At 36.4% G+C, this 24,140-nt stretch overlaps 1 protein-coding gene across 2 annotated transcripts; it reads right to left on the reverse strand.

Moving 5' to 3' along the window:
• Positions 1 to 13,032: 13,032 nt before the first annotated feature.
• Positions 13,033 to 23,332, reverse strand: Crz (corazonin). 2 transcript variants are annotated; one of them, XM_076789422.1, is made up of 3 exons: positions 23,271 to 23,332; positions 13,418 to 13,648; positions 13,033 to 13,213 (listed from the first exon to the last, which is right to left on the reverse strand). In XM_076789422.1, the coding sequence occupies exons 2-3, from the start codon at positions 13,646 to 13,648 to the stop codon at positions 13,109 to 13,111; spliced, it is 336 nt and encodes a 111-aa protein (XP_076645537.1). In that variant the 5' UTR covers positions 23,271 to 23,332; the 3' UTR covers positions 13,033 to 13,108. The 2 variants fall into 2 exon arrangements, with proteins under 2 accessions (XP_076645537.1, XP_076645536.1); XM_076789421.1 differs by having other exon boundaries at positions 13,033 to 13,222.
• Positions 23,333 to 24,140: the final 808 nt, after the last annotated feature.

Consider the following 24,140-nt stretch of genomic DNA (forward strand, 5'->3'; position numbering starts at 1 on the left):
AAATATAAATTCTAACAATTAACATGACACAAGTAAATATCATCGAAATTATATCATATTTGGTATTATTTTCATTAGAAAAATGCCACGAATATGTTGGTGAAAGTCCGATAAAAATATAATGAAAAATAAAGAAGTTTCGTTATTGGATTAGTAATGGTCTCCTGGTCTCACACCGATATACCCGACCCAATTATGTTTACACTCTTCGGCGGCGGAGGCCACTCGAGCTCTGGGGCCCCTCACGGGATATACCCCACCGCAGTCCCCACGTTCTGGGACTTTTATCGGCTAGATACTTGCGACATATATCAAGAAAAGACTGTATACCAGAATTACGGTAGTAATCGGCCACCTTCTTATAAAGTAAAAACAAATACATGCGTATTATGTAGATTATACGAGGTTAAGTAAAAAATTATCTACACTTTTGACATAACTCTTCTTACGTTCTACACACTGACTTCTACCCTCACTTATTTTATTATTATACTGTTGTGATGATGCTATGAAAGTTTGATCCTAATTCCGCTGCATTTGAAGTTTGCACCAAAGAGGAACAACGAGCAGTGATCCGATTCCTCTGGTCGGAGGGTGTCAAAGGTTCAGAAATTCATCGTAGACTATCATCACAATATGGGGGAAGTGCATTGATAAGGAGGGAGATTACGTAGAAAAATTATGTGCATAGTGACACCCTAGCTCCATGTAAATAAATTGTAGAATGAAAAGTGTAGATAATTTTTAACTTATCCTCGTATTATACAAGTTTTATGTATATTGTAGCACCTAATATCGGAAGTGGGTAATTATTTACAATAGGAGATTCCTCACCGATTGCAATGACCTTGAAATATGATATTAAGGTCATCATTCTGAACAACTTTTTCCTATACATGTTATCTCCAGACAACCTTGGTTTGCAAGATATTTGCGAAAAACTTTTGGGATAACTATAGCAAACTCTACCTTTTTCCAATGACTAAATTTCCCCTTTAGAACAGGAGTGGAGCTCTGACCTTCCCCCTGATCCCTTCCCCCTCCTCACCCAAACCTAACCCAGACCTAACCAAAATTCGTCTAAAATAATTATATCAACTTTAGTTTGGTTAAGTATTTTAATATTTCTTGGAGTTGCCAAAGACCACGGAGAGTTAGATTTCTATAGTTATTTAAAAGAATATTGGTTAGGACTGGGTTAGGTTTGGCGTTTCGAGCTAACTTAAAAGGCATTTTGGCATACCTTCAACTAGTTTCCAGCAATGATCGAGATGAATGTGATCCCACTGTTCTTCAATTGTCCTTTGTAATTCATTGATGGTTGTTGACGGTGATTGATAAGAATCGTGTAGCCATGACTCGTGATGACAGGAAAGAGAATCATATAAAGAATACGAGAGGCATATATGTCGAGTTGTAGGTTAGAAAACGGATTCTGTGCAGTAGCCACAGTTTTTTCTTTGTAAATATCTCGGAAACGAAGCTTGTCCGGCGGTAACACGTATAGGGAAGAGTTGTTCAGAATTATGCACCCAACGGCATATTTCAAGGTCATTGAGATTGGTGAGGAATCCCCTATTGTATATAATAATTATAAAGTGTAATTTATAGCGTTACACCTCAATGCGTGACACTTCTCAATGCGAGACCAAAAACAAGCTTATTAATTTGTTTCGTTTTTATGCAGTACAGATTCCGCTCTTCTATTGTTTTCAAGATATTAACAATGGCCCATCTTTCCTGGTAGTCGAACTCTCCCGGACTTACCCTTCATAAAAATTTCGTACGTTACTATAAATTCGGTTAACTTTGGTTAATCTTGTCAAAGTCACAGGAATAAGATACGTTACTAATTGCAGATGCAAGAACAATGGCGTCTTGCGCGCGCACGACCATCCTTGTTTGCAAAGCGGAGCACTCACGGTTATTAGTTGATAGCGTTAGGGCGCGTATAACTATCATGCACGGGCAATGCACTTAAAACTTGGCTGTTAATCAGAAACCAATTACGGGAGGCGGGTTGAAATGAGTTTAATCGCATTAAATATTAAAGCGTCGTCACCGTACCATGGGGACTGGGTGTACACCGCCAGCCCATAGGTGACCCTCTTCCACCATCCGGTTCCATGGGGGAACCGTGCGCAACGGCACGTGACTCTGTGTAACGCTTCTCTGTCTTAATACCCTCGAGGATAACCGACGATCCCTACACCAATGTCCTTTATAGGGTGGCGCTTGCCGTGTCTGCAATACGCATGCACGGCCGTTGCATTCGCCGATAATGTTTCTTTCCATTTGTGCGTCTGCATGCGCCGCCGTTTCATAAGTCATCGGACACTTATAGACGAGCAACGAAACCGAACCAACAATCAACAGTTTCGTGCTCGACAAAATAAGACATTCTACATACAGTCGATCCAAAAAGCATTTGAACACTACAACTTCTATTTCCGAAGAATCGTTGATATTTAACACTACCGAACCAGACAAAATGACTGGTTCCTAATTTTTTCTTTCACAATTACTGAAATTATGAAAATGTTTTCATCAGAAATTTTTTAATGAATTTCTTTATTGAAGCATATGTTAGAATAAAAATGGTATGAACGGTATCATTTGAATAGACGTAGTCTTGTCATTATTACAAAGCAATATACAGTGTTTAATTTATATATGTCGCAAATGCCTAGCCGCTAAAAGTGCCAACTATCCCCACTGCCGCAAGGTATACCCCGTAAGGGGCTATGAACCGAGGCCTTTAGAACTTCGATGTCCTTTTCTACGTTCGGCGTGGATCAAAGAATAGTATCTCCTGGCCAATATATGTCCCTGGCTAGACCCATGTTTTGGACATATATCGGGTAAACACTGTACATCAATTGTATTTATTACTCGGTAGTTTTACTGTTAAACCGTGATAATATGATTTAAAAATATAGTTACTACAATAAGGTGGACTCATTTTAACGCTTGAAGCTTCTACTTTTGTCATCCATCGTTCATTTTTATCTTAGATATTTTTGCTCGATACAGCGACTGTGAAACGTCTGTGAAAACACTAAAAAATTTTTCTCGAGTCTGGAGCCACAGTAGACTTGAAGATCGAAGCTTCCTCTTTACAACAATTGGTTAAAACTTGATCCACGATTCTGTATGGTCATACAAATTGATTTACATGTTCTCTGCATTAGAAACAATTAGTAGGTACCATTTTTATCTCATAAGATAGGTCCTTTAACCCTCGGACTCGTACAAGTTCTATGCCAGAGTTTTTTTTATATATTGTTTATTTTAAAGTGGTCGCATTAACAGCTAGGTCATTAGCGACCACATGGTTTACAATTGAATATAGAAGAAAAGGTTACAGTTAATATTTACATTGTGGTGGGGTACAGCAAAAAACAAATTTATAACAATTTCTTATATATATGTCAATAGATTTAAAAAACAGAAGGACGTTTCCAATATTGTTCTCGTTTAAAGTCATGAGGACAGTTGAGAAGAGAATTTAGGGCATTCGTGTAGGATATGTTGGATGTTGTTGGACACGGCGCATGTTGTACATTCCGGTGGGTTTTGTTTAGTTATCAGGAATTCGTGGGTATATCTTGAGTGACCTGTTCGGATGCGGGTAGCTGCGAACTGATCTTTTCTAGAAAGTTGAAAATCGGTTAGGGTTTCGTAGACATTGGTCTTTATTTTATGTAGTTTGGTTTGGGTGCCGTTAGTCCAATTTGAATTCCAAAAATTTATTATGGCTTTCTTAACATAGGATTTTGCATCAGGAAGACTGGTTTTACAGTTATCGTCCCAGGTTGGAAGATTGCACGCTTCTTTTGCAGCTTTGTCTGCGGCTTCGTTACCAATGAGGCCAACATGTCCAGGGATCCATTCGAAGTTAATATATTTATTATCGTTTTGGATTTCTGATACAATTTTTTGGATACGTTGGATAGTAGGGTGTTGCGTCCGATTGGCAATGGCGTCAAAAGCGGATTTGGAATCAGTAAAGATGGAAAATTTGTTTTTGTTAAAATTCTGAATGTATAATAGGGCATATAGTATGACATGGATTTCACATGACCAGGAGGAAAAACTGTTAGGGAGTCTTTTGGTGAAAACGTAATTTTCGGTAATAAAGGCACAACCACAGGACGAAGCAGTTTTAGAGCCGTCGGTGTAGATGGGCGTGTAGTTATTTTGGTGGATGTGATCTTGGAGTATGGTGTTTAGTATTATGCTGTTAGTGTCACTATATTGGTCCTTGGATTCATTAAATAATAATGTTGAAGGGATGTTAAGAGAGATCCATGGTGGTAGAAAAAATGGAACGCGATCTTCAATATTTGGGAGGGTCATGTTGAGTTCTTGTAAGATTTTTTGTATTCTCAATGAGAAGGGTTTGGGATAGTATTTTTTTTATAATTGTTAGTTGGATTATTTGGAAGGAAGAGTTTGCTAACTAGGTTACTAGGGACGGATGAGACTGGGAGAGCGTAGAAAATGTCCAGTGATTTGCGTCTAATGCTTAGTGGGGGTTCATTTAGTTCACTTTCCAAACTGGATACAGGTGTGGTGCAGAATGCACCCAGAATAATTCTTAGGCAGGAAGATTGGATAGGATTTAGTATGTTTAAGATGCTTTTGTTTGCCGAAGCGTATATTATTGATCCATAGTCCAATTTCGACCGAATCAAAGCTCTGTAAGTAATTAGTAAAGTGTTTCTGTCATCCCCCCAGCTCTTACAAACCAGGCTTTTCAAGATGTTTAGTCTTCTTAGGCAATTATTTCTAAGGTTTTTGACATGGTGAACCCAAGACATTCGTTTGTCAAATAAATATAAGTCCAAGTATTTTAATTTTCTCTACTGAGGTGATAGGGACGGAATTTATGTTAAGGTTTATGGTGAGAAGTATTCTTCTACCTCTCCACAAGGTAATATGTTCAGATTTAGATTTGGAAAAAATAAATTCAGTGCGGTCGGCCCATAAGGATAGATTATCAAGAGCTTTTTGGAGGATATTTTGGGTGGTATTTATGTTTTTGCCGCGACAAAAAATGGTGAAATCGTCAGCGAAAAGACAGCCTTTGATTGGGTGGAATAAGTTTGTGGAAATTTCGTCAATAGCAATGATAAATAAGGTGACACTGATCACAGAACTTTGGGGTAATCCGTTTTGTATAAATGTTTTGTTTGAAAAAGTATTTTGTACTTTTACCTGGATGTATCTATCTGTGAGAAAGTTAAGTATAAAGGCTAGCATATTGTGTCCAACTTCAAAATTCTTAAGAATGTGTAAGACTCTTGTTCTCCAAACCATATCATACGCCTTTTCAATGTCAAGACTGATAGCCGTGAGGTGTTCGTTGTTGGCAAGTGCACTGCAGATAGATGAGTGGATAGTGGTTAGGTGATCCATCGTGGAACTTAGGTTTCTGAATCCAAACTGGAGGTTCGATAGCAAGTTTCTTGATTCAAGGCTCCGAATTAGTCTCGCATTAATCATTTTTTCAAAGATTTTACAGATATTGTTTGTTAGGGAGATTGGTCTATATGAAGCACAGTCGAGTTTATTTTTATTAGGTTTTAAAATTGGGATTACTGTAGCTAGTCTCCATGCAGTTAGAAAAGTTTTCTGACTCCAGATTCGGTTGTATAGGTTAAGTAGAGCGAATTTTCCTGATTCGGGTAGATGTTTCAGGAGGGTGTTAGGGACACCATCAAGGCCAGGGCTAGACTTGTGAATGGTTCTCAGGACTGCATGAAGTTCAGATGTAGTAAAAGAGTCGTCAATGGGGGATATATGAGAGGATGGGATATCAGAAAGGGACAGATCTTTGACACTAGATTTTAGGATTCTGAAACTGGAGCTGTAGTTGTTGTCACTTGAGTTTTTGGCAAAAGTTTCGGCTAAACAGTTTGCTATATCTTGTGGATAGGTTAATACTTGATTATCTGGAGATGTTATTGTTGTTATGTCTGTCCATCTATAGTTTCCATTTATTCTCTGTATCTTGGACCAGGCAAGATTGGAGTCGGCTTTTAAGTTTATACTGGAGACAAAGTCAATTCAGGAGTTTTTCCTGCTACTCTTCATAGTTTTGCGGAAAATTGCTGGAAGTTTCTTGAAGTTAATTTTGTTTTCTATGGTAGGATGTCTTTTGAGAACATTTAGAGTGTGTTTGAAGGCTCTTCTAGTAGAATAGCCTTCCTCGTTCCACCAAGGGATTTTCATTTTTTTAATTTTGGGACTGGTGTTTGGGGAAGCGTTATCTGCAGCTTCAGTTATAATCTGGATGAATTTTTCTAGGTGATGATTGATATCGGCTTCTTCATTCAGTTGACAGTCAGAGGTTAATTTGTTATGGACCACTTCTTCGTACAGGGACCAATTAATTTTTTTAAAATTCCATTTAATTCGATTATAGTTTATTGCTTGAGTCGAATTGGGGGAATCAATATGGATTCTAATAGGATAATGGTCACTGTCCCACGAAGAGTCCAAAACTTGCCAGTTGCTCAAGTGAGCAATGTCATTACTGCAAAAGGTAAGATCGATGGCTGAGTGTGAGTTGGAGGATAGGTTGTAGTGTGTATTTGTTTTTGTATTCAGAAGTATTGAGTCGCTGAGTTCGATGAATTTTTCGATAGCTTTTCCCCTAGAATCTAGGTGTGAGGATCCCCATAACGGGTTGTGGCTTTAAAATATTCGCAGAGTAAGTAGGGTTTTGGTATTTGAGACAGAAGGTCCAATAGATCATCACTGGTGAAGTTTTGCGAATTTGGGAGGTACATAGTGGCTATGTGAATTTTGAGAGGAATATAGGCCTTAACTGCAATAACTTCGAGATTAGTTGATAGTGGAATCTCTTCGCAACGGAAATTGTTTTTCACATACACAGCAATACTTCCACTTGCGTAGGAGCATTGACTTCTATTTTTGTAAAAAAGAGTATAGTTTGATAGTTCTATCTTGTTGTTGTTCTTAAAGTTAGTTTCCTGGACACAGAAAATTGCATGATTCAGTTCGTTGAGGAGTAATTTAATGGATTCAAAACGTGGGCGAAAACCATTGATATTCCACTGGATGATGTCAGACATAGTGTATACAGGTAAGATCAAAAGGAAGAAATAATGGGAGGGAGAAGGGTTATGGGATGTCAATGTCAGATTCAATATCAGATGAAGCAGGAGTTGATGAGTATTCCATAGCGGGTGGTTCGTCTTGGTATCCATCAGGTAGATCCATACTTAGTTTTTTGGAGATTCTGTGAACTCTGTTCTTAATGCTACGATGTTTTAGTGACGGGTATATATTTTTAATCATTTGATATAAGGCCTGTATATCGTGAGTGTATACTTGGGCGACAGCTATTGCGTTTTCAACTCCAAAAACGTTTTCTAAGAAGCTTTGAAATTGCATAAAATCCAGTAGGAATTTGTTAGATTCATCTTCGATGATACTTTTGGCAGGTTCTAGCATTTCACCAACTTTTTCAATTGCAGTGTTAATCGATTTTGAGCTTTTATGTTTTTTGAGTGGAACCAATGTGTTGCAATTTTTTGTTAGGAGGCTTCGGCTTATTGAAGTTGTCGGCATCATTTTCTTGTAGGCAACTGTTGTCGGACGTTGATAGTGGCCTCTTGTTAGAAGAGGACGACGGTTCGGCGTAGTCTTTGTCTATTACTTCGGCATTCACAGATTGTGAGATGTTTATGTTTGTGGGAATGTTTTCAGTTTTCGAAGTTGTGTCTTTCTCGCTGTTTGGTTCGTCACTGCTCATCTGAATGTTTTCGTTTCTAGAACACTGTTTGGCAACATGTCCCTCGAGGCCACAGAGAAAGCATTTTAATTTATCTAAACTTGCAAAGATTCTATATTGCGTGTTATCGTATGAGATTAGGAAAGATTGGGGAATCTTTGGAGCGTCTTCCGAATTTACGTAGATTGAACGTCTAAAACTTGTAATATGTGAAAGTTCAGGTTCTGTGAAGCCCGCTTTGATAAAGGCCAATCTTGAGGTGGTACGGATGTTATTTTGTTTGAATACAAATTCGATAACATCATGAGGTATCGAAGGGTAGACGTTTGATATGTTACGTATGGAGACGTTTCTCCACGTTCATTTCGATTAGAAGTTCTAATCTCTTTCCTGAGAACGAAAAGCGTCCCAACAGGCCCCTTGTTTAATGATTGTACTCCGGCTGGAGGCAGCTGGCACGAAGCATGATTCAGTAACAGCACCGTACGATTTCCTAATATGGAAATCTTCAAAACATCCTCTTCTGGAATGTTTTGTCAACATAGTCTTTGATAGGAAACATCCTGGCTAACCCTTCGTTTTACCCCTATAAACAAAAGATCCAGCTGCAAACCTTAAACTCACTAGAAACGACAAATACGAGTATGCGACCGTAAAATAAAACAGATACATTCCCCTCTCATTTTTAGGGTATATAAACCCATGCATTTTCATCCTCTTCGGTTAGTCGAGAAGCGGTTCAGTCAAGATTCAGACGCGGTTCAGTACTCATGCAGTCCCGTCGCGTCAAGTCTAGTGAGATCGGGTTAAAGTCCCTTTCGAATCAATTCGTAACCTTATAGATTCCGTTAGTTCGGTATATATTCTATTTGGCATTCAACAATCGCTATCTAACCCCGCATTGCCAGTGCGTCAACACCGTGCATCATAGGTAACAATTTCTCTAATTGTACACTTATCTACATCCACTCGCGACACAAACAATTACACTTGTAACTATTCCAAATCAGAATATATTTGTCTTGTTTGTTAACTCGCGTAATCTACAACCTTTAATTATTGCCTGATATCCTAATCTAATAATTGAACGTTCCCACATGATACAATCTTACCGCTTGGATTGTATCAATTAAATTATATATAAGTTACGAGGCTTACTAATCTTAGATTCAATTCAACGAAGACTTCTCCAACCTAGTGGCTCCCCAGTTTCGCATTGGGTGCGTCCACGAAAATTATACCATCCTAGCGGATCCCCGATTTCGCATTGGGTTCTTCCGTATCCTAGCAGCTCCCTGGTTTCGCATCAGATGCGTCTGTGAGTTATCCACCTTCCTTTTAAATCGGGTTCGCCGCGTGTCTCTCCTAGTGACTCCCCGATTCCGCATTGGGTGCGTTCACGAAGTTTCATCCTCCTAGTAGCTCCTCGGTTTCGCATCGGGTGCGTCTGCGTTTGACTCCAACCTCCCAGAGGTTCCCTGATTTCGCATTGGGTGCGTCCGCGTACCTAACTAACAAATTGAAACCATATTCCTGGGGTAACAACCCCTCGCCGGCCTCTCGCGTTGCTCGCAGCCCTGGCTCGTAACAGATAATATAATTTTTTGTGAAGGTGTAATTAAAGGTCTTAGGTGAACGTTATGATTATTAATTATTAGCTCCTTGACTTTTGAGGTTATTTGTGAGACTGTTTGGGAAGAGTTAAGATATATACACACTCTACCATTTGATATTCGTGAGATGGAAATGATTTGCTTCGGTTATATTATTTTGGAAATGGAATTCACGTAGTCCTTGATAGGTAATCCTTCAACTGATTCTAATATTATTGCTTGGTCGTTTCGAGGGAAGAGGTTTGAAGTTGCAGCTGATGCGTATGGTTGCACTTTAGGTTGGTTTTTATCAGTTTGTTGATCTTCTCGATGAGAATTTTGCTGAGGGATCCCTGTACTCAGGAATCCCGTTATGTGGGTTTGTAACGTTCATAAACACTCTAACTCACACACTCACTCAGCAAGGTTCTTGCACGACTGTAAACAGAGAATAAATATAATGGCACTCGCGATTATACGTCCGCTTCGTTCGACTGACGCCAAACAACTGTATGCCGGAGTTATTTCTGACCCACGCCGATATTTCACTACAGTTTCCTTTCGATATAAGGCAATGGCTCGGGACCCACTTTCGCCGTATTTCGAATGAAGAAGAAGGGAATAGCGATCTTTTCATTTCGACATAATAACAAATGTCCGATGACTTATGGAGTGTATGAACCGCATATTTGCAACCAGAATTTCATTGTGCATTCAAAGCACGTAGGAGATGTGCGAGGACGGGCCCAGGGAGAATAAGTCAGCGGTAATAACATCTTTTCTGAAAAAGATTATCTCGCGAAACCGCCGGAAAGACGACCGGTCCACGTCTTTTTATTTCTTTGATCAGTAACGACGTTACGGGCGGAATCTCCCGTGCCATTTTCGACAACGATTTTATCGGCTACGCGGAAATATAAAGTCTCTGCGGAATCGAGGTGTGCCGAATTGCAGTTTGAGATAAGTTGCCCGTGGGGATAATCCACGGACTCAGCAGGTGTCTCGATTCGCCAGGGTTTCACTCCATCTTCCGTTGACAGACAAAATCCCCTACGCCGTGCAGCAACGGCCGTCGCGATCTATCCTATTGACCGTCTGTCCAATTAGGACAGCGAAAACTTAATTAACCGTTCCGATGGACCCGATGAAAACTGGAATGGTCCTGCAGATGCCCCCCGGTGAAAACTCGATAATTAATACAAATCCAGGTGCGCAACGTTCCAGTAAAAACAATTACCCGCTAACCATGATTGATAAACAATTGACCTTTATAGAGGGTGGTGTCCCGTTCACGGCTACCTTATATACGGCTGAATAATTCATTTATTACTTATTAGCGATTGATTGTTAGCAGCCGTACAGCAAACGTACACTATCGATTAAAAAATTATAAGAGATATCTATTGTACAGGTAGGAGAAACGAGAAACTGTTCTTTTTTAAAGATAATCAGGCGTTGCACTGTGGTAAGTTACAATGTGGTAAATAATAATAAATAATAATAACAGTAGCAAAAGTAATATATTTATATTCACAATAAATTATTGGAATAAATTGCGTGACTATGACTAGACTTCAGATTTTATACGTTTATGACAAAATTGAGTAGGCGATACTTAATATAGTAGAACGATTTAAAAAATATAAGCATCTCCAATACAGGGTGTCCCAAAAATGTTGCACTGGGTGAAATGGGTGATTCCTGTGGTCATTTGAAGTAACTTTTCCTTTGGGAAAATATTCTCTGAGACCCCGTTAAGGAGTTATTAACGACAAATACGGACCAATCGGGGCGTGACAAAAGCAGACGGACTCCAGCACGGCGCACAGTGGGTTGAAACGCGAAAAATGCGGACAAAAAAAATTTTTCTGACTGAACGAAAAGTGTAAAATCGTATTGCTAACTTGTTGATAGATAAATGAGGCATCATTTTCCAAAATTCCATTCCTGTATCCCACAATTAAATACTGAAGTTCAAGAAAAATTCAAAAATTCAACTCCTACTGAGTTTCTTAGAAAATCGTTTCATTTACTAAATTATAACTTAATACACGTATGATTGAGGATATTGTGCATGTACTCAACTGAAAGCCAGTTTCAAGGCGAAAATAGTAAGCATGGATTTTGTTTGTTTTTGTTGTATATAGCACCTACAAAAATGAATGAAACAAAGAGTAAATATCAAGCTTTTTTTTACTCAAAAGAGTTATACACCGATCGCCGTCGATTTTCGCATTAAAATTTGCATAATTATATTGCTAGAGATGTGCACAATAAAAGTAAAAAGGTTTCAGCTGCAAATAGCCGCAAATCTGTATACTATATCACAAAAACGATGACGCGGCAGTATAGACGCAATGCATAGAGTTGTCGCTCATTGCGCCGCGCCGCGCTGCCAAAAAGTTACTAACAAGAGGTTATTAAAATCAAGTGAATTATACAGATTTCAGTACATAATAACTTAATAACATAGAATAATTAATAATATATCTGACCGAGTTCGAGAAAACCATTTCTAGAAAACTTTATACAAATTTTATGGGTTTGGAATTGAACAAAATGTAATTATTGATTCGAATTCAGCACCTCAAAATCTACAAAACCGTACAATTTTTATTAATTTAAACTTATAAGTAACAAATTTCATGAATTCCATTCCCAAGTATAAAAAATAATTTTGTTTAAATATAACAATGACATTACTTACTTATATGGATGTGAAATACATTTCTCTTTTAATGTAGTTAATATGTAATGTACTTCCTAATGTTCACTGTACATTATTAATTAATTATATGTATATCTATCCTTCGTCTCTCAAAAATAGCACAGCATTCATGGCTGTATCGTAAACCTTGACTAAATTAAATTCATATAATCACATTACTCTCATTCGCATTACTTGTTTTGTATTTTTAACCTTATACTGTCAATGTACTGCCAACTTATAAAACCAGCAGGACTATGCTTGTTTAGAATTAGGTATACTAAATAGGCAAAATGTCATATTCCGTTCCGACCCTATGCCATAAACGCCACAGACGACAAAGGAATAATTCGCAGTATCGCAAATTATCGCAGGAAAACGCAACGGCCTCCAAAGTTTACTGTAAAATAGAAATTGCAGCTTGATCTCGCTTGATACGTAATTATAGAAAAAATAATAGGTACTGTAGTCGCCACTATCGCAGCTGTAAAAGGTGAAACAAAGCAATGAAATCAGGATGTACAATTAATTTTGCCAATTTTGGCATTTGTAACTAATGGCATTTCAACTTTATTTTTTAATTTGCAATAGGTCATTCGATAGCTTATCAAAGAAAATACATTGAGCCAATTTTCAACCCTATATGTCGACATGGGGTTAGTAATAAGATGACAAATGAAATCATGTTTTTCCGTCATTTCTCTTATCCTCTTCAATTGAAAATTCTAAAAAAATCGGGAATATTTTACCTATTAGCCGATAAGCTATCGATTGGCCTATTGGAAATTCACTTTGGTTTCGGCACTTTTAACCTCCTTATCGGACTACACCCTTTGAATGGGAATTCGCATGAAAATCTACAACCTAATAATTATTTTATACAAATATTACTTACATTTCGAATTTCTGTACCATCTGCAAAGACTGGGGAGAGTGTAATAATTGCAGAAACACGAAGGAGATTCGTGGATGCAGTTTTTTATTTATTACGAGTAAAATGTCAATCTAATCGATCTAATAAAAAAAAACATATTATCAAGTGATTCAATAATTGTTATTGATGGAAGTAGGCTGTTGCCGAAAGTGCTCGACATGGTCCATAGATTCCGCATAATTTCTTTTCGCAGAGAAGAATAATTCGCAAGGGAGCTGTATTAGCTGCAAAAAAAATTTAAGAAAATAGTACAATAAATATGATAAAAATAGCAGAATATATGCGTTATAAATATTGTTTGCCTCGCTAAATCGGAAGGATTTAAGAAGTATAAACAGTTTCGCGGACCAAAATGGCGGATTTGAACGCCTACTGAAGCAACTTCGGCTGACACAAAGATTAAGCGCGGTATCACTTACTTGGCTATTAGGGTTTCCTTGAAGCAGTAATCTCAACTTTTGTAGCTCGCAGTCGACAAGAATGTTGTCTAATTGATGCGGATTCTTGCCAGCAGAGTTCACGAGATCCTCCAGCATGGATGGCGATCTCTTACCATTCGTCCAACCGTGACTATATTGGAACGTCTGGCAAATAACTGCCGTTGTCATCAACGACAAGACGAAGTAAGTGAGTACGTGTCTGATAGCCATCTGAAAAATCCCGAAAATGGCGACATACTGTTATTACAATAAACGTTAAGTACAATAAATAGTTTATTAGAAAAATCCCGTTCACTTTTCAGTTAAATGATGAACTTTCCTAAATAGTGCGAGAAACTAAAAATATCCTAAATTTTAAAATAAAATAGTAAAAAGTACCTTCTCGATATTGAATATTCATATGTTGGGAAAACGTGATGCATCAACATGCCAATAATGATGAAATATTAGTATATTTAATATTAATGTACAAATATTAATATTAATATTTATATATTTTTTGTAATACTAGTATATTAGTATATTTTCTATATAGAAATAAAATACATACATATATTGCTAAACGAGAACTCGTAATCCTACTTGGAATAATACTATCTAACTTTTTCTTTTCAATTGTAAGAGTTCACCTGTAGTGTTTATGAGAAGGTCGAAAATGATAACTTTAACTTTGTTTATTTAAAAAACATCGTATCCTATTTACAAGACATTAAGAACACGAACTTCCATCTTTCATCGAAATGTTCATTGTTATTAGCTTTGTCTTAACTTGAACAATTTACGACGGTGTTTGTTAAATGTTCCTGCTTTATTTTATTTTGCACAACTGCATCAGACTGTATATTGTTTATATATTTCCCACCTGCACGAGTGCAAAATATACAGGGTCCCCCCGTTAAGGTATGTCACCATTTGTTAGGCATTTCCGATAGTGCAATTAAAAAATGTTTTAGATTTAAGTTTGTCAGTACTTGGCGAGTTACATGTTCGCATATTCTTAAATCTTAGATTTAAGGTTTAAGGTTTAAGGTTTTAAGGTTTTTTCTACGATACAGATCTCCGCTCTTTGTATTAGACTTTTCGTTGTCGCCATAATTAGGGCGTCTCGGTTTATGTTATCACATGCAGTCGTTATGCGATTCAGAAGTTCTTGAACATTATTGACTTTTGTGTCGTATACAACGGATTGCAGATATCCCCAAAGATAAGGTGGTCGTAGAAGGTGGATCGCAATTCGAACATCTAATGTAATTTGCTTTGTTTTGTAAGAATTAATTTTTCATTAAAGTTACGTTTGCACAAAATTTTCGAGTTTAAGTTCATAGTATAATACACTGTTGAATTCGTCTCGACGTCAGCAATAATCCTATGATGTCCAAAACATGTAGTGCCATTTAAAAAAGTCAAGGTGACCTTTACTTTTTTACGTAAAAAGCATTTTTTTAGATTTAGGAATATGCGAACATGTAGCACACCAAGTACTGACAAACTTTTGTCTAAAACATTTTTTAATTGTACTATCGAAAATGCCTAAAAAATGGTGACAACTTAACGGGGGGGCCCTGTATAGATTATCTAAGATTATATTTTCAGTCATATCAGTTACTTTGAGTTTAAAAAAACTAACAAAATTATTAATATATCGATGGGTAATCTATTATATTTTAACAAATTCAGTATTTATTTCTGAACAAATTAAAACCTACGGTTAACTGAACAATATGACGACATTCACCCAATATCGATATACTATTTTACATTGAGAAATTCGTGAAAGTAACAATTTATATTTCAATGTAAACTCTTAACTTAGGTATTGGTAACACCCTATTGCTTATACTAACTTGTAAACATAGTCAAAGAAAAATAAAACAGAAACTTCAATAAAATCTTACTTTTCCTGTACTACTTTTAAAACGTTCACACGATTGATGCAGGAAATAAAATTCCATGTTATCCCAGAATCTCGACGGTGGTGAATTATTACTAGCATAATGTAACAGCTACGTTAAAACATGTAAAAATCGTAACACTTATCGCGAACATCTTTCTGTGGCCCACTTCAAAACAAATTTCTAAGTTTTTTCGTTCAACTTCGAGGTACTATATTTTACCGAAAATTCTATTAAAATTCAAGTCTCAGAAACGAGAATTCCGCGTTCTAAGCATTATTACGTCATAAATCGATACAAACACGTATTCCGGACAGAAACGGTTTCTCGGCACCTGTTTTGCATTTGCACCTTTCTCGCGCGCTGTTTCCGTGAAGCTGAGCCACGAAAAAAAAACTGGTTTGCATAGACTGTGCGCAACGAGTGCGAACACAAAACAATGGATTGTTCGAGTGTCACGGTTGACTTGTCGGTTCAACGATCCGTTCGAAGCCGGGCAATTTAAGAACGAGCATAGCCCGAACTGTTTAACGCTTCCCGTCACCTGTTTTAATCAGAAATGGGCGAAATTGTTTTCGGCGTAACGCACTTACGGTGAAAAATAACCACTTAAAGAGAAAACAACATTTACCCAATTACTGTGAAGGGGTATATATATATATATATATATATATATATATATATATATATATATATATATGTATAAAGTTGACAATAACATATAGCCGTTCTTAGATTCTCTTAATTTTCCTACTGTTTGAAATTTCGCCAACCCATTTTTCTCGCAAATGCATAAAACCCGCAGTTTAGCAACAACCGTCGTAATCTTTCACACGCGCATTTTACGTTACGGGTCTGTACATCGCAACGAACCGTTCGGATCTTGAGAAATCTCGTATAACAATTTCGAGGGGAAACATGATATTTGAAATGATGCAATGGAAACTATGTACCCTTGCGCAATTTACCGCAGCAATTTTCACGTCGTTCAAATGAAATCGTCAATGGACCGTCGCGCGTCGTAAAGTAAAATGCCCGATCGCGCGAAACGGTGAACCGGACTCGATGATAATTTAATTGCAAACTGCAGTCAAATTTTCACTTTATGCTTCATCTATCAGCACACTCATTTGTTCCGTTAACAAACAATCTGTGTTCATCACGAGCAATCAAAATTTTTTTATTAAGATAGTTATAAGTGGTTTCTTTGCTAATCTATGTACAGTTGCAACGGATCGTAAATAAATTTTTTTATAAGAACATACTTGTAATTGGAACCGAATTTATTTACGTTCCAACCTCCTATTTATTTAATAAATAATACCAAAAGTAGTATTTTAGAATGATTATAAATACGTACGATTTTTTATTCCATAAACATTTGTAACCTAAGGTCGATCAAATTTCACAGTAATCTCATATTATTGTTAATGTTTGATTCGTTGCAGTAAAAATTACTATTTCAATTGAATTTGCAATATTTGCATTCTGTTTTACCATACCAAGATTTTACTTAATAATTCCGTGCTCCTATTACTGAGGTACGCAAGTAGTTTTTAAACGTTAATATGCAAATTGGTTACAATCGTCATGATCCAATTTAATAAAATTTTTAATTCTTGATTTGATGCAGTCTCTTCGTGTAATAATTACCCAGTTAGCCATCTGCTGTTTCGAGCAAATTTTACGCAATGTATGTATTACACTTTGCGAGCAAAAGGCTTGTCCATTTGGTACCAAACCCTGCTTGGAGCAGAAGTTGGTCCTTATTTTCTATGAATTTGGCACCAAAACTTGTCGACAAATTCCTAGTCAAATACGGAAACAGATGGATTAGAATTTGTAGACAATTTTTGGTGGCAAATTCATAGCAAATTGCTTACTGAATAGTTACATCCATTTTAAGCTCTACAAGTTCCTTATGAGTTCTGTACAATTAGCTGTTTCTCTATTATTGCCTTACAATTTGATGTATTTGTTTAAATTATGACATTATAAATAAACCACAATTGATAGAATGAAACGGTACGATAAGAATGGATGAATATTAACCGAGAATTTTTTGTGCAACCCCTTTTTTTGAGACGCGTACATATGCAGGTTAATAACTACGATTGTATAATTAAATTGATTTGTGTTCGCAAAGTAGCGATACGTAATGCGATTGTTTCTTGTCATCTACACTTTATCTATTGGAAAGCAATTTGATATAGAGTAAGGGACCCAATCACTGTGCCTATAGTAATTATAATTATTTTTAAGGCGTAATGAATGATAAAAAAAGATATATAACATATATTAACTGATTGTAATGAAAAAAATTGTATATCTCTTTTTCAATATTCATTATGCTTAAAAATAAGTATAATTAATATTGGCACTGTAATTGGCACCCCCACAGTAATTAGGTCCCTTACCCTATGATGCGAAACAAATAAATTGTCCATCACGTTTAGAACCGTGTGTTGCAAACGTAAGAAAACGGTTCCCGTCTAATAGTTTAACTATTGTATAAATAAAATCGAACAATCGATCCACGCTCTTGGCAATATCACAGCAAGGGGAATTTGATCCTATTCTTAGAAATAAATGATTGTCAGCCCTTAACGAGCCGAAACGTTCGCCTCTCGGAGAGACGAGCGCGCGGCGATAAAAAGGAAACAAGCGACGAGAATTCTTGCGCGGCTATCGGAATTCCTCGAAGTCACACTCGATTCCATCCATTTCACAAATTAACTCGCAGATTCTCCGATTAGCGGGCTCGTTAAGTGAAAAAAAAAACAAAAAAGCGAGTCCGGTGTTCCCCGATGTTAAAACGCATTTACTTAACATTCGCCGGCTGCGTTAGCGTACGGGGTACGTTCTTCTACAGTTGCTCCCCCCCTCCCCATCGGGAATCGCCGTTCAAAAAAAAACAAAAGAAAGAAAGAAAAACAGAAAGAAAAACGAGTAACATTTATCTGCGTCGCCCCGTTGACAACCGAGTAACGCGGACCGTCACGTGAGGGTTTTTTTCGAAAAATATTAGAGTACCCTCGTACGTTTCCACGTGCTAATTTTAAAGGAACCATTAACGCTACGCGCGTCCCCGGTCATTAAGATAAGAGTAAGTGCTACTAAGTGTCCCGCGGATAAGAGACGTGACCAGCATCTCTCTGTCGCATAGAGACGATCCATTTCTCGGTGTCGTCGGAAACGCCGCGAAACGTGTCCACTGTACTTGCATTGTTCGACCTTAGCCAATAATGGCGATACCGCGGGGATTCGCAAAGACGATCCGCCGACGATTTTTCCACCTCCCCCACCCCCACCCCCACCCCCTCTCTTCGTATTCGCGATGGAATTTACGCACGTGATTCAGCACGGATTCCCCCGAACTCAAGGCGAATTTACACTTCTTCGCTTCGAGTCTTCTACAATAAATACGAAAGATGAAAACCGAAGTATTTTATACTTCTTCAATGATCCAATTTAATTCATCTGTTCTCAAAAGCACAAATACACTACGGTGCATAAATAGTATCACCCATATTTTTAAGATTTCTGAACTTTAAAAGAATGATTCAGGAATACATAGCCATATAAAAAAACATGAGAAATAACGAACCTCGCGTATAAAAAGTACTAAAGTTGTCTGTGTTACAGGATGAGTCACCTAACTCAAATCGTCAAATGTTTTAAGGACAAAGTTGGAATGGTTCAGTGAAGCTCACATGATGCCATACAAATATTTGTTTGTATTTTATTTTTTAGAGATCATAAGGTCATCTACATTTTTTAAAACTGGACCACCCCTTTTAAACGCCTACGACGATAGTACCTTCCATTAGGAATTCAGTGATTATAATTACTCAAGGACATTCAGGGTCACAGGCAGGAGAAACGTATAAGATTTAAAGTATAGAAGCAAAATATCTGTATTTGATAAATGTTCGAAATGACGGGCCTTTACATAGATACATTTTTATAAACGGGCTCTGAAGGAATATTGAAATCAGACAAGTATTACGTCCGAGGTGATATTCGTACGCTCATGTACATCTTCAACCATCTTCATCAAGTTGGAGCACTCATCTGTACGCTATCTTTTAGCAAAATGAATCATTTTCAATTTTATACGTTTCCTCCTTCTGTGACCTTGAATGACCTTGAGTAATTATACTCACTGAATTCCTATTGAAAGGGAGTATCATTGTAGGTGTTTAAAAAGGGGTGGTCCTGTTTAACCGTTTGAGTCCCAGTGTCATTGAAAAAACACGGTCGAAAAACGCCGAACAGCGCGATAGCGCTTGTCTTTATCGATTCCGAAGAGGCCTAAGCGGCGCAATAACAATGACATACAAAATATTTAATTGTATTCTTTACATTTAAAAAAGCAGCTATGTGAGGTAAGTGCGTCAGTAAAGTTGAGCGCGCTACTTCGATAGTCAGTGACTGGACTGTCAGCGTTCCATTGTCCATAGCGTTCGAAATGTACTGGCACTTTTCAACACAAAATCTCAGCAGCGCGATCGCGCTGCTTGGGACTCAAACAGTTAATGAAATAAAGATGACCTTGAGATTTCTAAAAAAAAAAAATAACAAAAACAAATATTTTTGTTGCATCGAGTGAGCTTCACTGAACTACTCGCCTTGTCACTGTGTTTTCACTGTATCAACCCCCAGAAAATCGTGTAGTTAATGAAACAAAAACTAGATAGAGATAATTAGTGATAGTGATTATTCCGTTAACTTCTGTATCCTTCATATTAGGAAATACAAATTCATTCTCTCCAATATATGTATAACGCCGAAAATAGATCTCTGAACGCAATATGGCGGTCAACGTGTTAAGGGAGCAGCCCGGTTACGGCTCAAGGATACAGTCCAAAACGCGATTTTTTTTTTAGAGAAGCATGAAGCAGTCTTTTTTTAAACTTCTAGAATAATTTATCTCATATTCAAAGAATATGTGCTAATTTATTCGTTGACAAACATATACTAGAAGTGGATATTTATAAACATTTATGTGGGACCTCATCACTGGAGATGCAAGTACGTAAGTACGTAAGTACGTAAGTAAATACATAATTGTGTATTTATTCTACAAATAAATGCAATATAAATATTTTTGTACTACTTGTTTCAACTAAAATCTACTCGCACATCAGTATTATCGTAGAGCAACGGAAGGATATGCATATAAGAAATGAATTTAACTTTTTGTTACATAAATTAAATAAATATTCTTAAAGCTTTTCTAATGAAATTTTCTCTGCGATTCGTTTGAAATACAAACACCGCTACGTGTTTGTTTATCAGGAATTCGCGCGCTTGTATGTCCACGCAAATTGTCCGAGCACGGCTCGGAAATAAATTTTATTCGACGGATTAAAAAATCAATACGACAGATTGAATCTCACGCGAATAACTCACTACGCAATCAAAGAAATCAATCATCCGACACTGCAATCCGCACAGGGGAAGAAAAATAATCGCGCACTCGATAAACTGTGATCTCGTGCCATTCTATCGGTGCTGCGCATACAGATCAAATGTTGATTTTTTTATTCTGGTCGAATCCGAGGACCAACTCTTTTTTTTTTGTTTTTGTTGTATCTTTCGTAGATCGAATCTATCGTGCTCCGTGCTCGTTCGTATCCTTTAACTATGTTTCAAAATTCACACGTGCAGTGCGCCATGTCGTTCATTCGTAAGAAAAGTGACACAACTCAACAATTTTTTAAATTATTTTTATTGGTTCGCCAGCTGTGGAGTCACTCTAACTTCTCACAGTAAAAACGTCACCAACTCAACTTCAACCTTTCAACAATTATTCGCAGGAAAAACAACATTACTCAAAATATATTTATAAAAAAAATTATAATAATAAATATATAAATTGTGGTGGACTTTATAACTAATGTAGATGAGAATTAACCCAGTATCTGAATAACAACAAATTATTTTACATTTCTACGTTGGTTATATACAATAAAAAAAAAATGACAATGTTTGGTAATTTTCAAATGGTTCTTCTGTGAAATTTCCTTTTTTTTTACTTATGTCACTATTTTTATGAATGAACGATGTATTCTCATACTATAGTTACAATTATTACACACAACACTTGAATTAAATTTTGAAGTATATTTTCATGATCCTTCGTTTCCGTGGCATTTGATAATTTGTTTCTATTTATTGCAGTTGGTTTTTATCAAATTTGTTTGTTATGAACCATTTAAATTGCGTTTACATTGTAATCATAATTTAGAAAGGAAAAGCTTGTATTGTGATAAGCTAGTAACATTCTATAATTTATAACATATTCTGGTAACATAATCTTGTACCAGCGAGTGTCGAAATTAAAGTATCGTTTAAGTTCTGGATTTTTACAACCAAATAAAGTTATCAGAACAAGGAGTAAATTCATTCCAAGAGTGTTTGTAAATTACGTTTCAGACCTTTAAAATTGCGTGAATACACTCAATCCATTAATAATTTTTTCATCAGATATTGCTTCCCTATCAATTATTCGGAATATTAGTTATATTTTCACAGACTTCTTATTAGTTTGAAAATTGTTTTCAATCTTCCTCACTGTATTTCGTGTTACAGCAATTATAAACCCTGTTCTATCCTATTTACTTTATCTATTTTTCGGCAATAAATATTAGTCTATTATGTTTTATTTTAGATATTACTAGCTGCATTATCTGCACGCAGTTTGTTAAATTATTTTCTTTACGAGCAACATGTTTTCTAATGACCTCAATCTTGCATTTAGGTGTTCCTTCGTTATAGTTACAGAGGAAATTGTTTCGAAATAACACTCATTAAAGCTGTACAATTTAGACGAATTATTAGATCACGCGAGATCACTGTTAAAATATATTGTCTTTTTCAGCATGATACAGGGTGTTCGACTATAGGCGGGAGAAAATTTAAAAGGTGGTTCTCCATGACAATATAAGACGAAAATGAAGAGTTAAAAAATTGTGATTTGGGCTTCATTTTTTAGTTATTAACAATTATAAACGTACGTCATAGAGGCGCGACAATCGCGTATCAAGTGACAGATACTCCGCGTGCCTCACAAGAAGTCACCTGGCAGGAATTCGGCAGGACTACAGGTGTAAACCGTCCGATAAGGTCATTCCACACGAATTTCGGTTCTAGCCGAATTATTGGCTAAAGTGTGTGACGTCAAAGCCTAACCATTGGGTGCGAGCGAGGACCCCCTTTGATACGTGACTTTCGCGCGTTTTTATGACGTACGCAATGTACACCTCTGTTCGTCGAGTTGCCGCATTTTAGGAGGAGTTTTAATTGATAATAACTAAAAAATTAAGCCGAAATCGCAATTTTTTATTTTTCATTTTCGTCTTACGTTATTTTGGAGAACCACCCCTTAAATTTTCTTCCACCTGTAGTCGAACACCCTGTATGTATATGGAGCTATAAAAAGTAGTGTTTGTGTTGAAGAAAAGTGTTTTGAATTAACTCCCATTAAATCAGAATAATTCAAAGAGAATTATTAAATCGTGCAAAAGTATTTTACAACTTATAATGTATATTTTCTTAGTATTTGCAAAAAAATCAAAATTTTAAATTACACAATCTCTAGTACACATTCAGAAAATGAAATATTCTTTGAAAATCTATATAATAAAAATCTACAATTTATTAAAATCTGTAAAAAATTATATACAGATTGAGTAACATTTGCATTGCATGTATTATGAACGCAGGACATCAATCGATATTTATATATTTATATTTATCTATGTGTAATACAATAATAATTAATCAAATGCAACAATGATACAATTGCTATTTGTTTTAACATATTCAAACCCCTTCAGTGTTTGGCAAAAACATTTTATACGCTATCGTAGTACAAATAAATTATACAGTATTATAATATTGGTACTTTAATCAATTTTATACAGTATCATTACCTTCCTCGATAATGGTGATACACCTGTCAATGTCCGAAGTGTCAGTTGCTGCAAAATTTATGATACTGATCCCAAGATTCGTTGGCTGCAGCTTTATATAGAAAACCATGTCTCACCCTTCATTCATATGACACTTGTTAAAACCCCTTCTCACGAGACGTTGTATACAACACACCGTACTATCAAAAGTTTGGGTTTAATAACGTGTATAATAAAACTGGCGTTACCAAGACATTAATTATAATCAGGGAACATTGTATTGAACCCACTCGAAACCTAGTTCCTCAAAAGTTCCTAAGGGGTTGTTAAATCTAACGAACAATTATCTACCGTAGTTTATACGTTGCATCTCATATTAATTTACGCCATTATTCCTATTTTAAGATCATCTACACAATGATAATTTTAGCATTGCATTTTTCTGGCTTTTAAATTTTCCTTTCTATAACACGCAAAATTTCTTTTTTTTTTAAAGTCGCATCGATCTGCTAGTCATTAGCGATTACATTCGAATTAAATTAGAATTAAATTTGTCTGTAATTTTCTTTTATCTGCATTATTTTTTTAAAAAAAGAAATGAAGGTGACATTCAATTTTTTTAAATGGAATTCTATGTATTTTTTTATATGATATGAAAGCGTGTGCCAAAACTAATTCAATCGTATATGACACAACGATTTTCAAGGTCATACACAGTCAGAACTGGAACAAACATTTTGTACGAAATATATTTCGTAAAGATATCGTTTACGAAACATCATCATGTGAACGGCTTGAAAAGCAAAATAATTCGAGCATGTGCATTAATATCTCGGACAACACTATAGCAGAAGCTACCAAAAATGTAATTAGGAGATCCGAAATGTGCAT

Source organism: Halictus rubicundus, chromosome 6 (genome assembly GCF_050948215.1).
Source record: "Halictus rubicundus isolate RS-2024b chromosome 6, iyHalRubi1_principal, whole genome shotgun sequence".
NCBI lineage: Eukaryota > Metazoa > Arthropoda > Insecta > Hymenoptera > Halictidae > Halictus > Halictus rubicundus.